The sequence below is a fragment of the Staurois parvus genome, unplaced genomic scaffold, assembly GCF_062004578.1.
Source record: "Staurois parvus isolate SC_StPar_1 unplaced genomic scaffold, SC_StPar_1.0 ptg000572l, whole genome shotgun sequence".
NCBI lineage: Eukaryota > Metazoa > Chordata > Amphibia > Anura > Ranidae > Staurois > Staurois parvus.
The window spans coordinates 1,026,936-1,050,852 of record NW_028318368.1 but is presented as its reverse complement, the minus strand read 5'-3'; the positions used below and the strand labels follow the sequence as shown (position 1 = coordinate 1,050,852).

Sequence of the window (23,917 nt, the reverse complement as noted above, 5' to 3'; positions counted from 1 at the left end):
ACATCAGAAACACTGGGCAGAAGGAAATTGTTGAAACCACTACTAGAACAAATGAGAAAACAAAACTTACGCTACAGCTGGGGATTTCCTGCATGTTTAATTGGATGGAGAGATGGCCGCTCTGCAAGACTGAGGTTCCCAGAAGATCTAACAGACTTTTGTGAGAGATTAGAAATACAGAAAATAGACATTCCAGGGTGGGAAGTAGGGGTGGAGGAGAATAGGGAAATTGAAAATCAGAACTGGCAGTTAGTTCTTAAGAGGAGAGAACATCAGAGATACAATAGGTAGAGGGGAGAAGGAGAGGGAGGGAGATGTTGGTGTGTGTCGCAAGAGGATCTACCACGTTTTTTTTTCTCCTCCCCCCCCCCCCCCCTCCTCCCCTTCTCTTCTCCCTTTTGTAGTTTGAGAATTTTAGAAGAAAGGCAGGAAACGGGAGGCCACATATGCATCCAGACACACTGTCCAGGGAGTGGGAGCTTGATCAGGGTGGGTGGGTGTCATCAGAGCTCCACCCTAGTTCGGAATCGACAGTGAAACTAGGACCACCAACTATTTAAAGGCAAGCCACGAGCCGAGTGGTTATGTAGGGGTGGGGGGGAGAGGGGACGAGGAAGGTGGGGGGATATTCCCATGTTCCTTTTGATGGACAAATATTCTCTCGTTGGGCCGAATTTAGCAGAGGAAAGAAGAAAGGAAAAAAAATAAGGAAAATGGAGGAAGTTAATTTTATGACATATAATGTAAAGGGTTTGAATACCCCGGGGAAGAGGCATACGATTCTCAGAGAATTGCAGCAGAGATCTATTGCAGTAGCGTTCTTACAGGAGACCCAACTATTATTGGAAAAAAATGTTAAGTTGTATTCAAAATATTTCCCAACCTGGTATTATGCAGATTCAACAAATAAGCGTGCTAAAGGGCTTGCAAGTGGTATAGCCAAAAATCTAAGATTTTTATGCTACAGGATAAGTTGGTAGACCCAGCAGGTCGATTTCTGTTCCTAAGGGGAAGGTTACAGGAAACATAATGTACAGTGGGAAATATATATTGCCCCAATAGAAATCCAATGGCTTTTCTGAAGAATATTCTAAGAAGGCTCTTGGATTTTAAGAAGGGTAAATTTAATTGTGGCAGGAGACTTTAATATTGCATGGACCCTCAGATTGATAAGATGTCACATGTGCAGAGAGATAGAAGCAGAGAGGTGAAAGCTATACAAAGTATGCTATCAGTCTCAGCTGGTAGATGCATGGAGAATTAAACCCCCTGGGGTAAGGGATTATACGTTTTACTCTCCTGCACATGCAACATATTCGAAATTAGATTATATATTGATAGAACATAGACTCTTGGAGTCACTGGTCAAAGTAAATATAGAAGTAACAACAATATCGGACCGTGCACCTGTCACAATGCAGTTAATTTGGGGAAGACAGCAAGATATGTTTAATATGTGGAAACTAAATGAGTCACTCCTTCAGGATCAGGCGACAGAACGGTCTCCTGATACAGAAAGAAATAGAACAAAAGGAAAGAAACGGGGCGCCCATCTAAGTGCAGTAATTAAAACCGTGTTTAATGGTAAAGGATAAAAAACACTCACAAGAGTAATAAGAAAAGCAAGCTCATCTGTGTGTGAGAGGGATGATCATTCCTCAACGTCCTGCAGGCACCACCGGTGGCATGGTGGATGTATTGCTGGGCTGATGGGAGATGTGTGAAGGCACAATGGAGGTCTGTCCTGTAGAGTAATGGTGCTGTGAAGCCGATCCAGCGGAGTCTGTACAAGAAGAGGCCTACAACCAGCTTGGAGCGCACCTGTGAAAGTGACCTCACCGGGACAGGCGGAGGGTCATCTAGCTCCTTCAATTGGAGCTAGATGTTCCGAGCTCGTAGCCCTCTTGTCCCACATCTGTGCCTCCTGATTGGACTGACTCTGCCTGTCCTTGTGACTTCACTTCTCCTGGTGCGCTCCAAGCTGGTTGTAAGTCTCCTCCTGTACAGACGCCGCTGGATCGACTTCACAGCACCATTACTCTACAGGACAGACCTCCATTGTGCCTTCACACATCTCCTTCAGCCCAGCATACATTCCCCATGTAACCGGTGGTGCCTGCAGGACGTTGAAGAACAATCATCCCTCTCGCATACAGATGAGCTTGTTTTTTTTTTTTATTACTTTTGTGAGTGTTTTTTATCCCTTACCATTAAACACGGTTTTAATTACTGCACTTAGATGGGCACCTCCTGTTTCTTTCCTTTTGTTCTTGCATATAGAGTTGGCTTTGCTCCTAGAATGTTTGCCGCTAATTTGCGCTAATCTTTGGGTGGATTGCCCCAGAGACTTCCAAAAAGACTTTTCTGTTTGTTTATGGACATTATTCTTTATTCTACAGTGTTTTACATCATTGCTATTCCTTGCATCACTCTATATACATTGTTTACCTAATCTCTATGCGCCAGAATTACTTTTTTTAAAGAAATAGAACAATACTTTGAAATAATTGAGACTGAAGGAGTCTCAATTGCTATGGTGTGGGAACTATATAATGCATATATCGGGAATTTTGATAGCAGTGGGAGCAGAAAAGAAAGCATGGCAAAAGAAAATAAATATGTTAATAATTGAATTATGCGATTTAGAACAGCTACATAAAAAGAGAATAATAAAAGATATACAACAGAAAGTGATCAAAAAAGGGAACAACTAAGTAGCTTAATGGAGCAAGAATCGTGCAGAATATTTAATAGGATGGCAAGAGAAAGATATCAGTGGGGGGAATAGACCTCGTAAATATTTATTGAGAGCGCTGAGAAATAATAAATCAAGGAATTTTATAGAGAAAATTAAAAACGTTAATGGTGAAATGGTGTATTCAACCAATGATATTGCGAATGTATTAAAAAAATATTATAGGAAGTTGTATGAAGTGAACTCGAAAAAGTCAAAAGGAGAAGAAGAAAGAATTAGAAAAAGACAGAACTATTTAAAATAGGCGGGATTACCGAGACTGGGAGAGGAACACTTAGCTCTTCTAAAGAAACCAATAACACAGGAGGAAATTCAGTTGGCGCTGAAGCGTACAGCCAGGGGGAGGAGCCCTGGGCCTGATGGGTATACTGTGAGATATTATAAAAAATGTAAAGAACAATTGGTCCCTAAACTGTGTACATATATACATATACTAGGAGAGGGCATGGAAATGAGGGAATAATCATTGCAAGCACCAATTACAATCATACAGAAGGAGGGGAAAGTTGGGACCCAATGTGCTAGCTACAAGCCTGTCTCACTGTTAAATTCGGATACGAAATTATACTCAAGTCCTGACAATTAGGCTGAAAACATTAATTCTAGAGTGGATTCATTTTAGATCAAGTGGGATTTGTTCCTGGGAGGAAGAGAAGAGACAATGGGCTAAGATCATTATTCCTCTTAGAAAAAAGTAAGAGAGATAAACGTCCTGTGTTGATCCTGTCGGTTGACGCTGAAAAGGCTTCCAATGGGGTAGACTGGGGCTTCATGATGGATACACTAAGGGTTCTGGGAAGGTGTCCAAAAATGAGAGAATGGATTGGAAATCTTTATAGTAACCCATCAACTGCAGTAATGGTCAGTGGTTCGTTATCAGAGTATTTTAAAATGTATAACGGGACAAGACAGGGGTATCCATTCTCGCCCCTGTTGTTTGTTATATCTCTAGAGCCTCTTTTGGCAACAGTATGACACAGTTTAGATGTAAAAAGGAAACAGATAGGAGAGAGAGAACATAAGGTGGCAGCATATGCTGATGATCTGCTATTTTATGTTGTAAACCCTAGGCTGACACTACCTAATTTAATGAGATTAATGAAACAATATGGAGATTTATCAGATTTAAAAATTAACCCGTCTAAATCAGAGATTCTTACATCAATGTTCCGACAACTGAAAAAAGTCTACAGAGAAAATTCCCCCTTGCATGGAAAGAGAGAATTAAAATATCTGGGAATAACATCTCGTCGCCCAAGAATCTACAGTATATAAAATAAACTACATCCCATTAATAAATTATAAAAAGGATAAACTGAGAATTGAGGTTGGACCACACTCCTGGATAGGACGGATAAACTTAGTAAAAATGATAATTGTCCCAATAATCTTATATAAATTTCATATGCTACCCATACAGTTTCCAGGAAGCGGTGTCAATTTTAAAGTGATTAAGAGAATGATATTGAGGTACATTTGGGGAAACAAAAAAGCGAGAATACGTTATGAAGTGCTGTGTAGAGTTAAAAAAAATGGGGGCTTAAGCGTGCCGGACTTTAAGAGATATTATTGTTCTGTTTTGTTGTCATGTATTTTTGATTGGACATATAATGCAATAGGGAAAAGTTGGGTTAAGATAGAAAATACTAGGGATGCACCGAAATTTTGGTGGCTGAAACGTTTCAGCCGAAAACACCCCTTTTGGCCGTAGGCCGAAATGAAAAAAAGCACGCATATAGGTGCCGAAAAAACCTCACCTGCGTGCCGCCACCGAACGCTGCACGGTAGTTCTCAGCCTTACATGAGAAACCATCATTCCTGACGCTGGGCATAGAGATGAGTGAAGGAAAGATGGCCGTCACTCTCTATCTATGCTCTTGGAGGACTGGAGCGATGTCACTTCCCCTTCCGGCCATTTCTTCTTTTTTTTTTTTTTTTTTTTTTTTAAAGCACTACATCAATGCTTTTTTTTTTTTTTTGATCCAGTGCTTTACATTGCAGAGGAGAGATGTGGGGTCTTATTGACCCCATATCTCTCCATAAAGAGGACCTGTCCCTAATTATTTCTATCACAAGGGATGCATGCATTCGTTGTGATAAGAATAAAAGTGATTACATTTTTATTTTATTTTTTTAAAGGAAAAGTGCAAAAAAAATCAAAAATTGTTAAATAATAAAAAAAAAAAAGTTTAAAGTGCCCCTGTCCCCCCGTGCTCGCACGTAGTGGTGAACGCATATGTAGGCCATACCCACATGTAAATGGTGTTCAAATTACACACGTGTGGTATTGCCACGAACGTCAGAGCAAGAGCAATAATTCTCGCACTAGAACTCCTCTGTAACGTTACACTGCTAACCTTTAAAGCATCACTTATGGAAGTACCACAGTTTCACGCCATTCCACGAGCATGCACAATTTTAAAGCATGACATGTTTGGTATCTATTTACTTGCTGTAACATCCTCTTTCATATTTTGCATAAAAATGGGGTATATATTGTTTTTTTTTTTTTTTTTTTTAATCAGTGTATTTTTTTCCAAAAAATATATATATTCATTTTTAAAAACTGCGCGTTTCGGTTTTTGGCCAAGTGCATTTTGAAGTTTTGTTTTCAACACCAGAATTTTAATTTTGGTGCACCACTAGAAAATACATTAAGTGAGACACAGACAGGATTGTTTGGTTGCCACAGCAGTATCGTAAATTGGCTGAAGGTACGAGCACTTATACAAAGAATGTAATTAAGGTTTGGGAAAGAATTCACAAATGGGATGTTAACCTGGGAAGGAAGAGATTTCTGGTATATGGATAAGGAAAGGGAAAGCACAGTTAAAAGATATAATGAAAAAAGGAGAATTATGTCCCTTTTCAGGAGCTTAAAAATAAAAAGGTGTTTTTCATGTTAGATGAATGGAGATATTTTCAATTAAGTCATTTTGTTGCAACACTTCCAAAGACATTAAGGACAATGGAGAATTTAAACCCATTTGAACAACTGTTTAGTGCAAGCAAGATTCGGGAACCTGGTACATCCTGTATCTATAAAATTTTTACTGCAATAACAGGGTCGATCTCTCCATTGTATATGGAAAAATAGGAAAGAAAACTTGGAATCTCATTCAATGAGCAACAAAAAAATTTTTTTTCCATAAATATGAGATATGAAGGTGGTGGAAATGAATTATAAATGCCTAACCAGGTGGTATAATATGCAGAGTATGGCACACCTGCAATATGTAGAGAAATCACCAATGTGTTGGAGGGGATGTGGGGTTTATATATTTATTTATTATTTATTTCAGGTACTTATATAGCGCCGTCAATTTACGCAGTGCTTTACATATATATTGTACATTCACATCAGTCCCTAACCCTCAAGGGGTGTACAATCTAAGGTGGTGGGATTGCCCCAAAATACAGGTATATTGGGAGGACATAATTCACTTAATACAAGAGATTTGGGGGACTAATATCTCGAAAGATCCGGGCATATGCTTATTCCATATAACTGAGGTTACAGTAGAAAAATATAAAAACCTGATGATATTCCACCTAATAAACGCAGAAAAGGGATTGATACCCAAATACTGTCAGGAGCGGGAGGCACTGAAAATAAGATTGGATTAAAAGGGTAAATTATATTTATAGGATGTAGGAACTGTACCATATTGAAGAAGACAAAATGGAGAGATTTAAAAAAAGATGGGAAAAGTTGGATGGGTTTAAAAGATCAAATAAATATGCGGAATTGGTAGGATTAGAGAATGATGAAAATGAGGACACGTATAAAAAAGATGGGAAACAGGAGGCAGGACAATAGGGAAGAAGAGAGGGAGATCCTGAAGATAATAAAGAAAGAGAAGGAACGGGGAAATTAAATGGGTAGTGGAGGTTGGGTGGGTACGGCTGGGATCGGGTAGGGGGATTTTGGGTGCAAGGAGAAAAGGAAACAGTTTTTTGTGTATTGTTGAATAATCTGATAATTGAATTTTGTAATACTGAGATACTGAAAATAATAAAAACTATTAAAAAAAAGTAAATAAATAAAAGGACCAAGGCTTAACTAACCTGACTTCTGTTGGAAAAGTCAGGATTTGTATTTAGTTTTTACTGAAGGTAATCTCCGCTCATAATTTTTTTTCTCATCATATACTCCATTTCCCTGATTTTTATCATAGACTGTACATTATGTGTATAATAGACTACTTTTAAGAACTGCTAAATATCAGAATTTGTCTAGACAGTTTTCTGCTTGTTGGAGAGCTGATAGTATGCAAATTGGTCGATCTGACATCTCACGGCCTGACAGATTTTGTGTCTCTGCCACCTTGCTTATGTCGGGGGTGACTGACAGCAGCTTGGTGAAGCAGAACAGATCCGAGAAAGCTGGGATTTGGGAAACTTGACATCACAAAAAACACATCTGCTTGCTTCTAACAGAGTTTACTGTGAAATAACCATTCGGTCATTCCAGTGGATATAAAGAAGGCATGTTACTCGAATGGTTACAGCAGATAGAAATGTGTTAACTTTAGAAAGGCATGTGTTACTTGAATGATTTACAGCTCACTTCATGTCTAATGGACTGCTAGGGCTGATGTATTGTATAAGACCCCTAGAGCTGTCTTGTTAGATGGTATCTGTTGCATTGTCCTTAACACAGCTAAAGGGAAGGAAATACTGTATAATCACACAAACGTATAAATGCGTCTGACCTGCTTAAAGTAAGGGGGCCCACTTAAATGTATTGTTTGAAAGGGGCAGGAATTTTTCCATTGGTGCTTGGTTGTCCTGTCATTTTACATACAGCCTGCAATCTAGTGGCAAAGTTTTATTTCTTCATTTGTTGTATTGTTGTAGTAATTTTCACTGCCTTTTTGTTTGTTGTGTCATAGGTATTTGCAAGCAGACCTTGAGACCTTTGATCTGCGAGAGCTAAAGAACGAGTTTGATGTCATCCTCCTGGAGCCCCCTCTAGAGGAATATTTCAGGGAGACTGGCATTGCTGCCAATGAGAAATGGTGGACGTGGGAAGATGTAAGCAAATGTTCACAGAGTGCTTTATAAGTCAGAGCAATCTATTGATGTAAAACTGAATTATTTATCTGTAAAGTGGATGCTCTTATGTACTTAATGGGGCATAAACTAATGGGTGTTTTACACTAGTTAATAAAAATGTACATCAGTTATATTCTTTATTCAGAAAATTACAGGTCATTTGAGATTACCTTTTGAAACTATAAAGGCACCAACGTTTTCAGTACTGACAATATGAATTGTTTGGTAAAATCCGGATGTAATCACAGTGTTTATCTGGATAAACAGCTGAAATTTCATTGACATGTAGTGCCCACTCTTGATCTTATTCAAGGATTTTGGTATACAACATCCTGTCTGTGTGTGTGTAGATAATATAGCTAGTATAGATGAGTAAGACCACAATGTTTCTCTTTTCCTCTACCACCTAGAATTTACCCAAATAGAATGAATAGTAAAATGATGTCAAAAGAGAAGACATCTGTGAGTGTATTTTCCATCTGGAACTTGACTGGATTTTAGGGCTTAAAATAATAATTTATACCACAGGTTGAAACTGATTTTTTGGGAAGTTCAGCAAAAAATTACCCTTTCAATGGAGCTTCCCTTGCACTGCAAGGGTTAAATGCTTCTTTTTTTTATAGTCCATTCAGGGACACAGCTTGATGGTAAAAATAATGTAGTTACACTGCCTTCCACAGGAGAAATGGACACTAGGCACTTAAAAACTGTAGGTCTGTCTCTTTTAAGGCTTTAACCCCTATCACCTCACACTTTGCCAATTACACTAAGGGGTTGATTTACTAAAACTGGAGAGTGAAAAATCTAATGCAGCTCTGCATAGAAACAAATCAGCTTGCATTTTCTGTTTCTTGGTCTAATTGAACACTGAAGTTAGAAACTGATTGACTATCATTCACAGCTGAACCAGATTTTGCAATATCCAGTTTTAGTAAATCAACTGCTTAGTTTCATCATGAGAAAGGATTCTTCTGCCTCATTGCTAGATTATTTGCTTAATTTTGAAGATTTTCTAGTATCAGCTGCTGCTGGTGAATTTTCTGCCTGATATTTAAAATCGTGGATGCTTCTCCAGCCAACCAGCGAATACAGATTTTCCCAGTTTTTCCATACTGGTGTTCTCTTTGCAACAGTCCTGCATTCCCACTGGTGACATCCTCTTCTGTGTTCCAGCTATCACAAAACTCTGATTTTGAGGTCAAGCCAGTATTTTCCTGGGAATTCCTTGTTGAGTTTTGGGACCAGGACTCCTATCTCTGACCTTTTCAAATTCATGAATACATTCAGTTACATTTGGTTGTGCTGGGGATTCGAACCACCAGCTGTCTCAAAATGGAAAATTGCTGAAGAAAAGAGCACTTTGATAATATTGTCAAAACAGGCTGGGTACTGTGATTAAACTCTAGCGGACTTGATCTTTCCTGTTTTATTGCTTGTGCAATGTATTTTTGCTGGTTGCCAGTCACTATTTGTTTTGCTCATACTATTATTTGCAGTTCCCCCAGTGTTTGTATCCTGTGGCCAGAACTTCTGGGAAGAGACCCCATCAGCTAAAGTTCTGTCAAGGTTTGTGTCACAGAACCAGCAGCAAACTGTTTCTTTTTTTTAATAGAGGCTGTGTGTTCCACTTTAAAATTTAGAGGATTTCATTGTTTCTTACAACTATGATGGCTAGCCTTGGTTTTCATAAATCAGAGTGTACTGCAAAGGGTTTTACTCTGATAGGTTTATTTACAAAGATCAGAAATTCTTGGACATGCAGTTTCTTTTCCTTCCAGACACTATCCCTTTCTGGAAGATTTTGGCAAAGAATGGTCCACTCCTTCTGCAGTTGACTCTCTAACATCAAGACTGATTGACTATCCCTATCAAAGATGTTCAATCCTTTAACCACAGTGCAGGAGCAGGTGGCCATTTATAAATGGCCTCCTCATTCACTGCCTGTACACACTCCCCAGGAGCGCGCGGCACCGCGATCTGGTGCCCGCTGTGTCCGGAGAATACCGATCGCTGTACTGGACCTCTGTGTGAGGTCCTAATTCATGTGATCACTGATTGGTTAATCAGTGATCACATGAATAGTAGTAAGTAAGATGTCACTTCCTGATATCACTGCTTGCTACTTGTGAAATCTGTGAATGATCACAGAGGTCACATGGTACAAGGCTATTCACAACAGCCTTGTACCATGTGACAAACTGTGACCAATCACAGCTCTCACAGTATTTACAATGGCTGCAAGAATGCAGCCAGAGAGAAGGAGAAATGATTGCTTTTACACCCATAAAGGCTGTAAAAGCAATCAGTGTAAAAAAAAAAAAAAATCTTCATCACCCCCCACAAGTAGTACAGTGTCACTATGGTGACACTGTGCTGCTAGAGTGACGGTATGTTTAAAAAAAATAAAAAAAATAAACTTAAATAATAATATAAAAATGTTAACATTTTTTTAAAATTATAATTTTTGGCTATAAACTAACTTGGGTTATTTTTTTTTTACTAAAAAGATAAATTAATACATTTTGGCCAAGATTTATGAAGAAAGATTATTTGCTAAATTTTATAAGAAAAACACTTTTTTTTTTTTCAAAATGTTTGGACTTTTTCATTTACATAGCAAAAAAATAAAAATCCTAGTGGTGAATAAATACAACCAAAATTAAGTTTTATCTGTCTCAAAAAAATGAAAGCTGAAAATTGGCCCGGACAGGAAGGGGGTGAAAGTGTCTGGACTTGAAGTGGTTAATGAAGTTTTTTTTTTAATCTGAATTAATGTGTTCTGTTTAGCAGGGATCAACTTGGTCCTGTCTTTCTAGTTGTTGTCTAAGGCTAGTTGTGAGGTCGAACAGAGCACACCCCTCCCAACCGTCCAACAACGCAGCTAGCAAGAAGACAGCTGCTTTAACATATGACACTTTTCTGTGTTTTCAAGCACTTGCCTTGAGATAAGCTCCTTACAAGGAATGTAAGGGGATGAGCATATATCAGATTAAATGTTCCAGACAAGTGCAGAGAAAAGTCCCGTCTGTCAAAGCATCCATCTCCTTTCTAGCTGTGTGTTTAGCTGCTAGCCCTTGGGTGGGGTGGTGTATTGGTGGTATTGGTGCAGGGTGCCCTGTCCAACCTTGCAGCTGGCCATAGCTCCCATGAAGAGGGGAAAAAAAATACTACTTGTATTTTGTCCTCAGGGGAACTGAACACATTCATAAAAGTCATATGCGTTCTTTTTAAGAAATCTACAGACAAGAAGTTGTAAGCACTTTCTCCATTTATCCATCCATTTGAGGTAGGATCAGCCTTTCAACTTTGCTAGTCACTGTTCTATTTCCCAGACTTGGCTACTTGGCCTAAATCACTAAATAGAGATCTGCTGGTGCTGATCTTCACTTTATGATGACTGTACTATGGCTGTCTGAAAACACTTTATGCTAGTTGTGTTTTGTCTTGGGCATCCCTTCTGTTCAGATTTTAGAGTGATCTGGCTTAAGTGCTGGTCAGCAGAGCAAGATTGTAAGAAATGCTTGTTACGGCTGCCCTTTGTGAGAGACCTTCTTTTTGGCTCTTCACTGGATGAAAACAATAAAGAGGCTACAAGGTGTAAGAATACTCACTCCCCAGCTACTCAAAATTAGGGATCAACGGCACAGGTTGGAATACATTCCTATCCTGCATCAAAATGCTCCTTTCTTACCTCCAGGTCAAGTTCCACTTTCTGGATTGTGAGTCTTCGTACACCTTCTTGGCTTCCAGGACTTCAAGACACCCATGCAATCCAAGAACTCAAAACCCACGGATAAATTTGCTTCACCATGAAAGTCCACCAGCTTCATCTTGGGTGGTGACAAGTTGAATCAAAACTTAACAGTGGCAGAATGTCTGATGGCCTGGGCAAAGAATTGGGAAGTTTGCACATTTGGTGCTTGGGTGCATGAGGTAGTATCAGCAGGTTAGAATGTTGCAGGTAGAATTTTTCCTCCATTTGCCACCTCAATTTTTTTCACTTTCCTACTTTCACATCAACTAGATCTTTGGTCAGCCGTTAAAGGACAGTTGAACTGGGGGGGGGTTGTTCCTGTTCCTTCAGCCGAAAGGTTTAGAGGGTTTTACTGAAATCTTTTCATACAGTTCCAAAACCAAAGAAAGAGGGCCTTTGTCCTATTCTGAATGTGAAGGATCACCTTTTTACACATTCAACAGTTTCAGATGGAATCCATTCAGTCAGTTATTGTTGCCTCCCTACATAGTGGAGACAACTTGGCATTCATCAACATAAAGGATGTATATATACACATTCCTATCTTCTTCTTTTTTTTTTTTTTCTTTTGTTCCTAGACACTTCAGATGAGTTTTTGGGGTTTTTGCTCTGAGTTATTGCTTTTTCTTCATTAAAAATACATTAAAAAAAAAAAACAAAAACGCTTGTGCCTTCACTGTTTGTCTCTTGCACAAGTCTGAACTTGATATCTGAGGAGCTACAGGACCAATGAGTATCACTTGGACTTTACTACCTGAGAAGCATACTGGGTCTTGCATTAAGTCAACAAGCCATACCTGCTTGTTAATTACTTTGACAATCATTTTTACTTTGTGGTTCTTACCTTCAACCTTTTCTCAGCCCCGAGTGTGTTCACAAAGGTTCTTGCTTCAGTTCTTTGTTCCAAAGGTATCTTTGAAATCAGATATCTGGACAATCTGTTTCTTTGCACACACACACACCTCTCTAGCCTGGAGGACTTTGAATGGATACTGTACATCAAGAAGTCACTTTTTGATTCCATTACATTGCTTAGAATACTTGGATACTTTTCAAGCCAAGTTCAAGCTTCTTACCCCAGAAGGAGTTGATGAAACTGCAGGCTCAGCAGGTTCGCTCCCTTCGATTCTCCTGCAGAGCTGCATGTGAGCGCAGGGATTAATTGTCTATCTTCAAAGCAGTTTCATTTGCTCAATTCCACTCCAGAACTCTTTAGCAGAACATCCCCATGATTTGTTTTTACAGAAAAGATGACCCAGTCACATTCTCACATTAATGTTTCTGTTGTGGTGTCTTCTGTCCCCTGCATTGGTGGAATTTCTATTCGCCTTCTAGGATGTGGCTGAGTTCTGTCTGTTCAGGGTTGTTGGTCTCAGTAGAAATCCAAATTTCCAGTCATTACTTCATTGAACTTTGCTTCTGATAGATCACCAAGTTTGGGTTCAGTCTAACAATGCTACAGCTGTGGCTTAGATCAGTCATCATGATGGCACACTGAGTGTTGTGGAGGCCAGAGAAGCAGAGTCTATTCTGTCCTTTATGGAGTTTCACGCTTTCTGCAGTGCACATTCCTGGGGTGGAGAACTGGCAAGCAGATTACTTCAGCAGACTAAGTTTGGGCCCAAAGGAATGGTCTCTTGATCAGAAGGTGTTTCAAGACATGTTTACATTTTGGGACACCAGATGTGGATATGCCAGCATATGTTCAACTAGAAGCTGGAGAAGCTATATCTCCAGGGTGAAAGTAACAACGACAGATGCAGTGGACATATTCATAGTGTTGAGGGATTGGTGTGCTCTAGCCTACATCTTTCCTTTGCTGAATCTTCTACCTCATCTGCTTTGTAGGACTGAAAGCGGGGGCCTCCCTACACAGCGGAGACAACTTGGCATCCATCAACATAAAGGATGCCTATATACACATTCCTATCTTTTTTTTTTTTTTTTTTATCCCCCCCCCCCCCCAGACACTTCAGTTGAATTTTTGGGTTTTTTGCTGTATGTAAGTTTTATTGCTTTTCCTTCATTAAAACTACATTAAAAAAAACAAAAACGCTTGTGCCTTCACTGTTTGTCTCTTGTCCAAACTGGATATCTGAGGAGCTACAGGACCAATGTGTATTACTTGGACTTTATGGTGTGAGGGGCATACTGGGTCTCGCATTAAGTCAGCAGACTAAGTTTGGACCCAAAGGAATGGTGTCTTGATCAGAAGGTGTCTCAAGACATGTTTACATTGGGGGACACCATATGTGGATATGCTAGCATATGTTCTGCGAGAAGCTGGAGAAGTTATATCTCCAGGGTGAAAGTAACAACGACAGATGCAGCGGACACATTCATAGTGTTGTGGGATTGGTATGCTCTAGCCTACACCTTTCCTTTGCTGTAGCTTCTACCTCGTCTGCTTTGGAGGATTGAAAGCGGGGGCATTCCAGTCATTCTCATAGCTCCGTATTAGCCTGGCAGAGCATGATATGCCAAACTTTTTTATCTGTTAGCATATGGTGCATGGCCGCTGCCAGATCAGCCAAATTTGTTGTCTCAGGGACCAATCTTCCACCCTGTTTCTTTGCTGCTAGATTTGATGGCTTGGCTGTTTAAAACTTGGGTTCTGAGAGACTGTGGCAATGTTGATTCCGCTATTCCCCCCACCCCCATTTGTTATCTTGTACTGCTTGCTACAACTGGCAAGATTTGAGGTGAGAGGGATAGTAGCCTTAAACGAACAGGCCTTCAGAGGTGTTTTTTTGTTTTTTTTTTTTTTTTTTTTTGCTTTGTGTCAATTTCTCCTGTAGGCTGCAATATAACCCTACACTGCTTAACAACATCAAGCTGTGTCTGTGAGGAATCGGTGAAAAGGATTTCTCAGGGACTACAAAAATTATATTTATCTAGACAGAAATAACACTTATTGCTCCCTCAACAGCTGGTTCTGTATGTTCTCCAGTGCTCGTGGGACTTTGGCAGGCCTTTGCTACCCGTGCACACAGCACAGAACAGCAGTTCCTGCATTAAAGTGATATTAAAGATTGTGTTTTTTTTTTTTTTTTAATTAAAAACATGTTATTCTTGCCTGCTCTGTGTAATGGTTGTGCACAGAGAAGTACTAATGTCTTCTCGGGTTCCCCGCTGGCGCTCCTGGCTCCTCTCCCTTGACTAGTGCCCCCAATAGCAAGCCGCATGTTATTGGGGCACTGGTGCGTGCTCTTGCTCCCGAGCACTATAAGACACAGCCGCAGCTTGGTGCCGCCCCCTGCTCTCTCCTCATTGGCTCACTGGCTGTGATTGACACCAGTGGGAGCCAATGGCTCCTGCTGCTGTGTTTGAGTCAATGAGAAGAGAGAGAAACTCGGGACAGCCGAGGCTCCCATGCACACCGCTGGATTGAGAGTGGGCTCAGGTGAGTATTAGGGGGGCTGTGGGGAAGCAGCACACAGAAGGTCTTTTACCTTCATGTATAGAGTGCATGAAGGTAAAAAGATTTCAGCCTTTACAACCACTTTAAACGTGAAGTGGGAGTGTCTGTGACCAGCCATTACTTTTGTACTGTTTAACATGGCAAATGGACAGGCATTTAGGGTTTTCTGTCTGTGTCCCCATTTGGTTGATTTCCATCATGTTTTGTTCTGTCTGTGGAGGAATTGCCCAGATATAGACACAGACACCAATAGCTTATATCTCTTCTAATCTTTTCTCAATCTGTCTTTTAATAGAAAATGATGTGCTTAATTGTATAGGAAATTATATGTTATAGCTGCTCCCCCATTTCCATTGGCATCCGCTGACATAAGCCTTCAATGTGGATATCAAAAAATGTGATGTGCACTGCCTTTTTAACTATAGGAGACATATAGTAGATTTCTCATAAGCATTATATTAGAAGAATAGCCCCTGCATTTAATACGCTGTTATGCTTGTGTCTTAGGAAACAAATGCTTAATTATTTTTTGGAAACCAAATGTGAGTTGTGAAAGTCTGCTGCTATGGTACATAGTTTTCTCCAGGAGTCACTGGCAGGGCAACCACAATATGTGAACACATTGTGTATCTTCCCCTGAGATTTCTGCTTTGAGCAGAGGTTAATCTGGTCAGCAACCTGTTTTAGAGAAGAGATTGACCTTGACCTTTGCTATTTTCTTCAATACTGAAAAAATCCATTCCGTCAATAGACTTAATTGAATTCTCCCTCAACCAGCCATGTCTTAATTAGCTGGCTGCACTTTTATTGCTGCATCTCAGGGAATGTGGTTTCACCACAGCTGTTGATGCTACTTACTTTTACAGATATAGCAAGTATAACCTGATCATTTCAAATGTATAACGACAGCCATTGTGTTTTGATCTGTTCCAGCATACATGTAATACAAATTTTAGAAGCTTTTCAATGAGCCACAAAAATCAAGCTTTGGTGGGGTTCCATGGATAGAAGTACAGAGCTCTGGCTCTTGCATGGGCTGGATCCCTGTGTGAATGAACCCATAAAATTCTTTGTTGCTAAATTTTCTGGTGTGTGAAAGTATTCTCTTAAAGATCAGGCTTCCCAGAATAGCTGTGTTCATTTTGGGTGTAATCACCCACTGACTTCTGCAATTTTTTGGGGATTCCAGTTGTCAGATCTATGAACTTTCCATAGTTCCTAGCTTTAACTTGCCATCATAAAATCTACATGCAATATTCTTTAAAAAAAAAAAAAAGTATTGAGCCCCTCTGAGTCCTAACATATGCCTACTTTGTATCTTGGATAAAATAAAACATGGGCTAGATACAATTGAATTGTTTTTACATGAAAGTGAAGCACATTTATCAATCGACTCAGCAACAATATCTTTGTGACCCCTGTGCCAGTGATCCTGAAACAGATTTGTGCTGATCTGAGACAGATTTAGTACTGACGATGATATATTTTCACTCTAAACAGACTTAGTAAGTGGTCAGGGTCAGGTTTCAGTCTGATGCAGGGAGGAATTTATGGACCGAGCTGAATTCTTATAGGAAAACGGTCTTATTGCTTCTGTTCCCCTTAGTGTATGACAGAATTGATACCTGTCCCCACTGTTCCTAGCAAGGCTAAAGATTAGTGTTTAGTGGATGCAACCAATTTCTGTATCAATTAAGTTTTTGGAAACCGGGTAAATAGTTTCGCTATCTCTTGAAAAAGGGTGCTGTAAAATACTGAGTTTATGGACTCATTTTCAGAAAACCCCAAATTTCAGCAATTGCAAATGTTCTGTTACGATTCTTAAAGTGTTACTAAACCCAGGATCCTGCATTCACTATATCGGGTCTTCCACAGTACACAGAACATAGAAATGCAATTTTAGTAAGTGTAAACTGCTAAATACCTTTTCTCATAAGCAGTATACGCTGTGCGCACAATTATTAGGCAAGTTTTTTTGACCAAATCATAATTTTTATACATATTGTCCAATTCCAAGCTGTAATACTTGAATGCTTATTGGATTTAAGCATATCAGGTGATGTATATTTGTGTAATGAGGGAGGATGTGCCCTACTTTTTACCTGCAAAAAGTGTGCATTTATTATTATTCATTTTTTTTTTTTTTTTTGTAAACTTACATTTTAAACCTGGCTGTATTTGCCCCTTATATGGAAACATTTTCAAAAGGATAGGTAAATACTACTTTAATCAGCTATTGTAAGTCCCGTTTCACACGAGCGGACCGATAGCCTGGCTATCCATTTTTTGGACGTTCCATTGCTCTGTCTGCAGCGGCGGGTGTAAATGGACATGTGTCCGTTTACACCCACCTGCATTCGATTCAATCTGCTAAAAACAAATGGATGGGGATCGGATGACAGTCGGATGTAAACAGACAAGCGGTTCGTTTCCATTCAACAGCCCATAGAGGACAGTGGGCTGCTTATGCAGAGCAGACACGGACCTGTCATCCGCTTGCTCAGCGGGCAGATCCACCTGCTGAGCAGGGGATCCACTGTCAGGTCCACCCTGTGTGAAAGGGGCTCAAGTATCCCATATATGTGTTATAAGTTCCATCCAGGTGTTTTTTTGTTTACTCCAGTATTCCATTTGGTCCTGACCTTTTACCTCTCCCACCTAATTCTTAATGGTGTATTGTAAAGACCCGATAGGTAATCATTTACACTAGATTAAAAGGTTTTTGGAGCACATGCTCATAAATTACACTTCTAATATATCTTTCCATTACTCATAAATTGTCTCCTTTATACGCATCTGGTGCATATTAAAAGCTTTAGATCCACACTTGTGATGTAAGACCTTGTGATTTTAATGTCTAAGCTCAGGGACTTTACTCAAGCATCGAACTGTCAGACTGCTTGCAAAGATGTGAATTATTGTGAAATCATCCACTGAAGCTATGTTTCTCTTTCAGATAATGAAGTTGGATATAGAAAGTGTTGCTGGCCAGAGGGCCTTTCTTTTCCTGTGGTGTGGCTCTGGAGAAGGTCTGGATTTCGGTAGAATGGTAAGCATTAGCGAGCTAATCCCCGATATATAGATGCAGCTGGAGGCTGCTTCCTGCTTTCCTTGTTCTGCAAACATTTGACAAATCTGTTATGAGATTTCTGGATGCAGGTGGGTGAAGTAATATGACGGAGGAGATGAGCCATTCACATTCTTAGAGTAAGAGGAGTGGTGTGCGATGTCTCTGTTTTTGTCTTGATGTGGAGTGTCCAGGCAGGTGTTTTATAATCCTGTTGGGAATGTACCACGTACTTTAGTGCTGCATCATTTTTCTGGATGGAAGTGAATTTTTATTATTTAACTTTGTGTGAATTGTACGTCAATTCAGCCTATTTAATATCAGAGATTTTATAGTAATTGACTTTTAGGAACATGTTACACCTGTTTTAGGGCCAGTTCACACTACATGCGTTTCAGTTGCTTTTTTTCTGCATCCAAAACACATAGAAAGTAGGTTATATGGTTGTCAGTGTCACAGTTAACATCAGTGCTTGCAGTTCCAGTGTGTTCCGGTTGCATAAAAAAAACTAGAACAGTTTGCATTTTTCCTGCACAGAACTGTACTGGAACGCGGTAACGCGCATCAAAACCACACTGGAATGCACATGTCCCTATTTAAATTGAAGAAAAAGAGAGGGGAAAAATGAACTGGAATGCATTGAAACACGTCAAAAATGCACCAAAAACACATAAAAAATGTGCATGCAAAAACATGTCCAGAACACATCTGAACTGGCCGTTAAGGGCTATGCAAGCCCTCTGTGTGACACCAGTACGGGTAGAAGTTCACTTCACTTTTTGAAAAGAACGCGGCTCTGTGGGGCTCCATCACACAGCCGTGTCATCCATTCAGAGTTCTGTGAATGAATCAACTATAAGTACCGTCATCCTTATCGGATGTCGGCTTGTAGTTCTCTGAACTACCATGGCACTGTTGAACGTTCTAGTAGTTCATTGATTCTTCCTGTCAGTGTAAAACTGCCTGCCCTTATGTTGTACAAACAGATTATACTGACGGTCTTCAGGAGTCCTGCATTGAACCAGTGACCTGCTGATTGCTGGTGCAATGCTTTCCAGGCTCCTTAAAAAAAAATTAAATGCACATTGTTTTACCTGCAAAAATGTGCATATATTATTATTTATTTATTTTTAGGTGAACTTATCCTTTAATGGAGCAGACACTGGAGCTTAATTTGGCTGCTGAGCATGCACTCGTACTGAGCACCCAAGTGCTTCCTTATGCGAGGGTAACCTGAAGGAATAAAGTTTGTTTTTCCTTTTTCTTGTTGGGGCCAGCGCTTCATTTACTCACTCAGCAGATGCGCTTCTGCTGAGCGGTAAATAACCCGACACTCCCCTTTGCTGATGTTAGGGACCGACCGGTGGTATCCTCTAGCGCTCCACAGACCGGGATTCCCCCGGGGAGCGGAATCTAAGCTTTGACCTGCTTGTTCACCAGAGCCCCTGATAGTGGGGATGGATTTGGAGCAGGACAAAACCAGGTCGCGGCCCCTGGGTGCAACCAGCTGTGGTAGAGGCACTTGCTGATGGTACGTAGCAGGTGAGAGCCTGATGTGAAGAGGTGGATTGAGCGAAGTCAGACAGGCCAGGTTGGTAACGGTGGAGGCAGAACGGTACAAAGCGGCAGGCAGAAGGATAAATGGGTCACAGGCCAGGTTCAGCAACAGGAGGTCAAACGTACAGGATAAAACAGGAGAATGGTCAGACAAGCCAGGGATCAGAGCAGGAGACAGTCAACGGATCAGGGTCGGCAACAAGGCAATCTCTCAGGAACACAGGATAACAGGAAAAGACCATACAGCAATTTGAGCATAGTTAGAGCCTGTTTAAATAGGGTGCCCTGCGCTCTCATTGGTGCCAGGCGTGCGATCGCGAGTGCGCATGCGCGACCGCCGTTACCGTCGCAGGCGCCCAGGTCCTAGTGCCCGCACGCTAGTGCGCCCTGTCATACCGTGCATGCGCAGACTCGAGCGCCGCGGTAAAGCCTGGGGTCCCTGACACCTGACAAGTACCCAGTCGATGCTCGCCACACTGCAGTTTCTCCTATACCTGCTAGTCCCCGGGTGCTGTGCTGGAGACAGGCAGGGAGGTGAGGAGGAGAGAAACAGCGCAAAGTTAGTAGCATTGAAAGTTTGAGTCGTCATAAAACCCCTTTTCATTTTTAAAAGCTCCAGACTTTCCTAAAAGCACCTCCGATATAAATACGGTTTCAGTTAAAAAATTTTTTTTTTTTTTTTTTAGGACAAGTAGATTGTCATGAGGGACAAGTAAATTGGGACCCCAATTTGTGTCCCTTGGAAAAGTAGTTTTTTTCAAAGATTTTCACACCCCTAGCACAATGGCATGAAAGAGTATTGTAGGACAACTTGCATGCATGCAATGCCAAGCTGTGGTTTCAAAAGCGAGCAAAATTCTCTCTTGTATTAACAGGCTAGACTCCAGAGAGAGAAATATCATATTACCCCTGTACAAATCATTAGTAAGACCTCATCTGGAATATGCAGTTCAGTTTTGGGCACCAATTCACAAAAAGAACATTGGGGAACTGGAGAAAGTACAGAGAAGGGCAACCAAACTGATAAGAGGCATGGAGGAGCTCAGCTATGAGGAAAGATTAGAGGAACTGAATGTATTCTCTCTTGAGAAGAGGAGATTAAGGGGGGATATGATCAGCATGTATAAATACATCAGTGGTTCATATAGTGAACTTGGTGTAGAGTTATTCACCCTGAGGTCATCACAGAGGACAAGGGGGCACTCTTTACGTCTGGAGGAAAAGAAATGTAATCTCCGGACATGGAAAGGTTTCTTCAGAGTGAGAGCTGTGAAAATGTGGAATAGACTCCCTCAAGAGTTGGCTCTGGCCAGCTCAGTGGATTGCTTTAAAAAAGGCCTGGATTCTTTCTTGGATACACAGAATATAACTGGTTACTATTTATAGGTAAAGTTGATCCAGGGAATATCCGATTGCCTCTCTGGGAATCAGGAAGGAATTTTTTCCCCTGCAGGAACAAATTGGATCATTCTTTTTTTTTCTATGGTTGAACTGGATGGACTTTTGTCTTTTTTCAGCCAGACTAACTATGTAACTTGGACATTGCTGCTCTGACATTATGAACTTTCATGAAAGGAATTCTATGGTCATGGCATACTCTTTCATTATATAATATCAGCATTGTAGTAACAATACAAACCTTAGTTATTATTAACAATACAGTATAGGCTTACTTTAAAACAAAATCTCCTTTCATGTTGTGAGTGCTGTCTAACTGCTGGCCATCTTTTTTCCACAACTTCCTAAATTCCCTGCATTCTTTGCAGCTTCTCCTCAGAAATTTAAAGTAAATATCAAAGGACTACATATCCCATGGCACATTGCTGCCTGCAATCAGTGAGTCCTGAACTGACTCCGCCTCTTGAAACTCCTCCTCTCAGCACCTCTGTAGTTCAGAAGGCAGGCTCTGTGAAATGTGTGACACAGCAGCGCCTACTCTCAGGGCAAAGTGAATTTGTTCCAGGATCTTTAATAGGAGTAAGCTAGAAAAAAATCGAACTACAGTATAGAAATTAATATATAATTTTACATTTTGGTCATAGTTGCACATTAAAGCGGAGCTTCAACCAAAAGGGGAAGTTCCACTTTAAGGCCTCCTCCTCCATTTCTCTTCAACAAAGAGGACTTATTTGGAGGTGGGGTGGGGAGTTGTTGGGTACCTAGTTTTGACAGATACCTACTCCCACTTCTGCACGGATCGCCTAGATCAGTGGTTCTCAACCTTCCTAATGCCGTGACCCTTTAATACAGTTCCTCATGTTGTGGTGACCCCCAACCATAAAATTATTTACCCAGTAATTATAATTCATGAGTGTCGTTTTACCTCCAATACTGCTGCTTTCAACACAGTAGCTGCTTTTAACAGAGTAGCTGCTTTCAACACAGCAGCTGCTTTCTACACAGTAGCTGCTCTTTACACATCGGAAATATGTGTTTTCTGATGGTCTTAGGGGACCCCTGTGAAAGGGTCGTTCGACCCCCAAAGGGGTCGCGACCCACAGGTTGAGAACCACTGGCCTAGATGATCCGGGCGGAAGTTCACCTCCCCTCTCTGTCTCCTGCAGTCTTCTGGGACATGTCAGAGGTTCCAGAAGACACTGGGACCATTTAAGATGCATAGCGTGCTTCATGCATGTACAGTGCCCACAGTTAAGATGGTGCCAGAAATCGAAGACCGGTGTAACAAAGGGTCTTCGATGAGCACAACACTAGATTCTGGAACAAGTGAGTGTCTGTTTTTTTTAAAAGTCAGCAGTTACAGTTTTTGTAGCTACTGACTTTTAATTTTGAAAAATTAGACTGCAGCTCCTCTTTAACATGTCTTACCCAGCCTGCTTTGTGATTTGCTGTCTGCTTCCAGTTAGGTTGCACTAACATATTATGGATTTTGTCTGTTGTGATAGACATAATACCAATTTAATCTTTACAGTATTGTGTTTTATACAATGTGAGAAAATGTGTGCGATTGCCAGTGATATCTATTTGTTTAATTTTAATACTGTTATCTTTAGTGTTTTCGCAAGTGGGGATTCAGGCGGTCTGAAGACATTTGTTGGATAAAAACCAATAAAGATAATCCAGGCAAGACCAAGACCCTGGATCCCAAGGCAATCTTCCAGAGGACGAAGGTATGGTGTGACCATTTGTCACTAGAATTTGGAATTTATTTTTTTTTTTTAAAAGATATAGATTTAAATGCTTTTAGCTAATTTCTGCCTACTTCTGGTATGATCTCACTGCTCCCCCACTAACAATAAAAGCCAGTTAGTAAAGCTGGACTTGGGTTAACATAACTTTGAATTGTTTGTTTCTGTAGGAACATTGCCTTATGGGTATTAAAGGAACAGTTCACCGCAGCACTGATGGAGATTTCATCCATGCCAATGTTGACATTGACCTTATCATCACAGAGGAGCCTGAAATAGGAAACATTGAAAAGCCTGTAGAGATATTTCACATTATTGAACATTTCTGTCTAGGAAGAAGGCGGCTCCACCTCTTTGGAAGAGACAGCACCATAAGACCTGGTAAGACTTAAGGAGATAATCAGTGCAAACACAACATTTTTAATTGAATCCTTGCTGTATTCCTGACCTTTAGCTAGTTCAAACAGGGATGAAAAACTGAGCTCTATGTAATTGTTTGCCCTATGAGTGTGTGTACCTTGAAAAGGAAGAGAAATGAGAAAAAAAAATCCCAAAGTGTAGTCGATAAGTTAATCTTCAAAGAAAATGTTGGGGATTTATATGCAAAATGATTTGCTGCCATTTCTTTGTATTCCTTTGTTGCCAGGTTGAAAGTGACCACCTGCCCAAACAAGGAACATTATTTGTATTTGCATATTCTGTAAAAGAGCAAAAATGCTTCAATGCAAGTTTTCATTCACCTCAGTAGTTGTAGGTATTTTGAAGAAATTCATCTTCAAAGCTGACACAATGTCGAAAAATTAAACACCGGAGTTCACAACATAAGCACTAAAATAAAAGCTTTTCTTCCATTATGGCAGTGTTTTGTAAACAAATAGGTGCTGTAAGCACCTATAGGTGCCTCAGAGCCTCTGTTATCTTTGAGGATAAAATACTCCACAGTGCCTACAGCTATAGAGGTCAGTGAGGGCTTTTTATAAAGCTCCTTCACTGCTTGTTTGGGGTATGCAAAGACCTTTATATCCATAATCTGGGTACATATGCACATGTAATCTGTGCTTTACTGAGAAAATATAGAGGATGCCTTCTGAAAATGTGAATTTCTGGTTGCCATGCTATTCCAGTGACTTTAGCTTCTTGAGGCTGAAACCTAGAATAC

The 23,917-nt window shown here is 40.3% G+C and overlaps 1 protein-coding gene across 1 annotated transcript in view; it reads left to right on the top strand.

The window, feature by feature from the left end:
- The window catches only part of METTL14 (methyltransferase 14, N6-adenosine-methyltransferase non-catalytic subunit), a 55,875-nt gene that overhangs the window by 30,290 nt on the left and 1,668 nt on the right, over window positions 1-23,917 (top strand). The window contains exons 7-10 of the mRNA XM_089691785.1: window positions 7,651-7,792; window positions 17,945-18,037; window positions 22,624-22,740; window positions 22,929-23,139. Coding sequence (XP_089547911.1) covers window positions 7,651-7,792; window positions 17,945-18,037; window positions 22,624-22,740; window positions 22,929-23,139 — 563 coding nt within the window. The remainder of the gene's footprint in view (window positions 1-7,650; window positions 7,793-17,944; window positions 18,038-22,623; window positions 22,741-22,928; window positions 23,140-23,917) is intronic.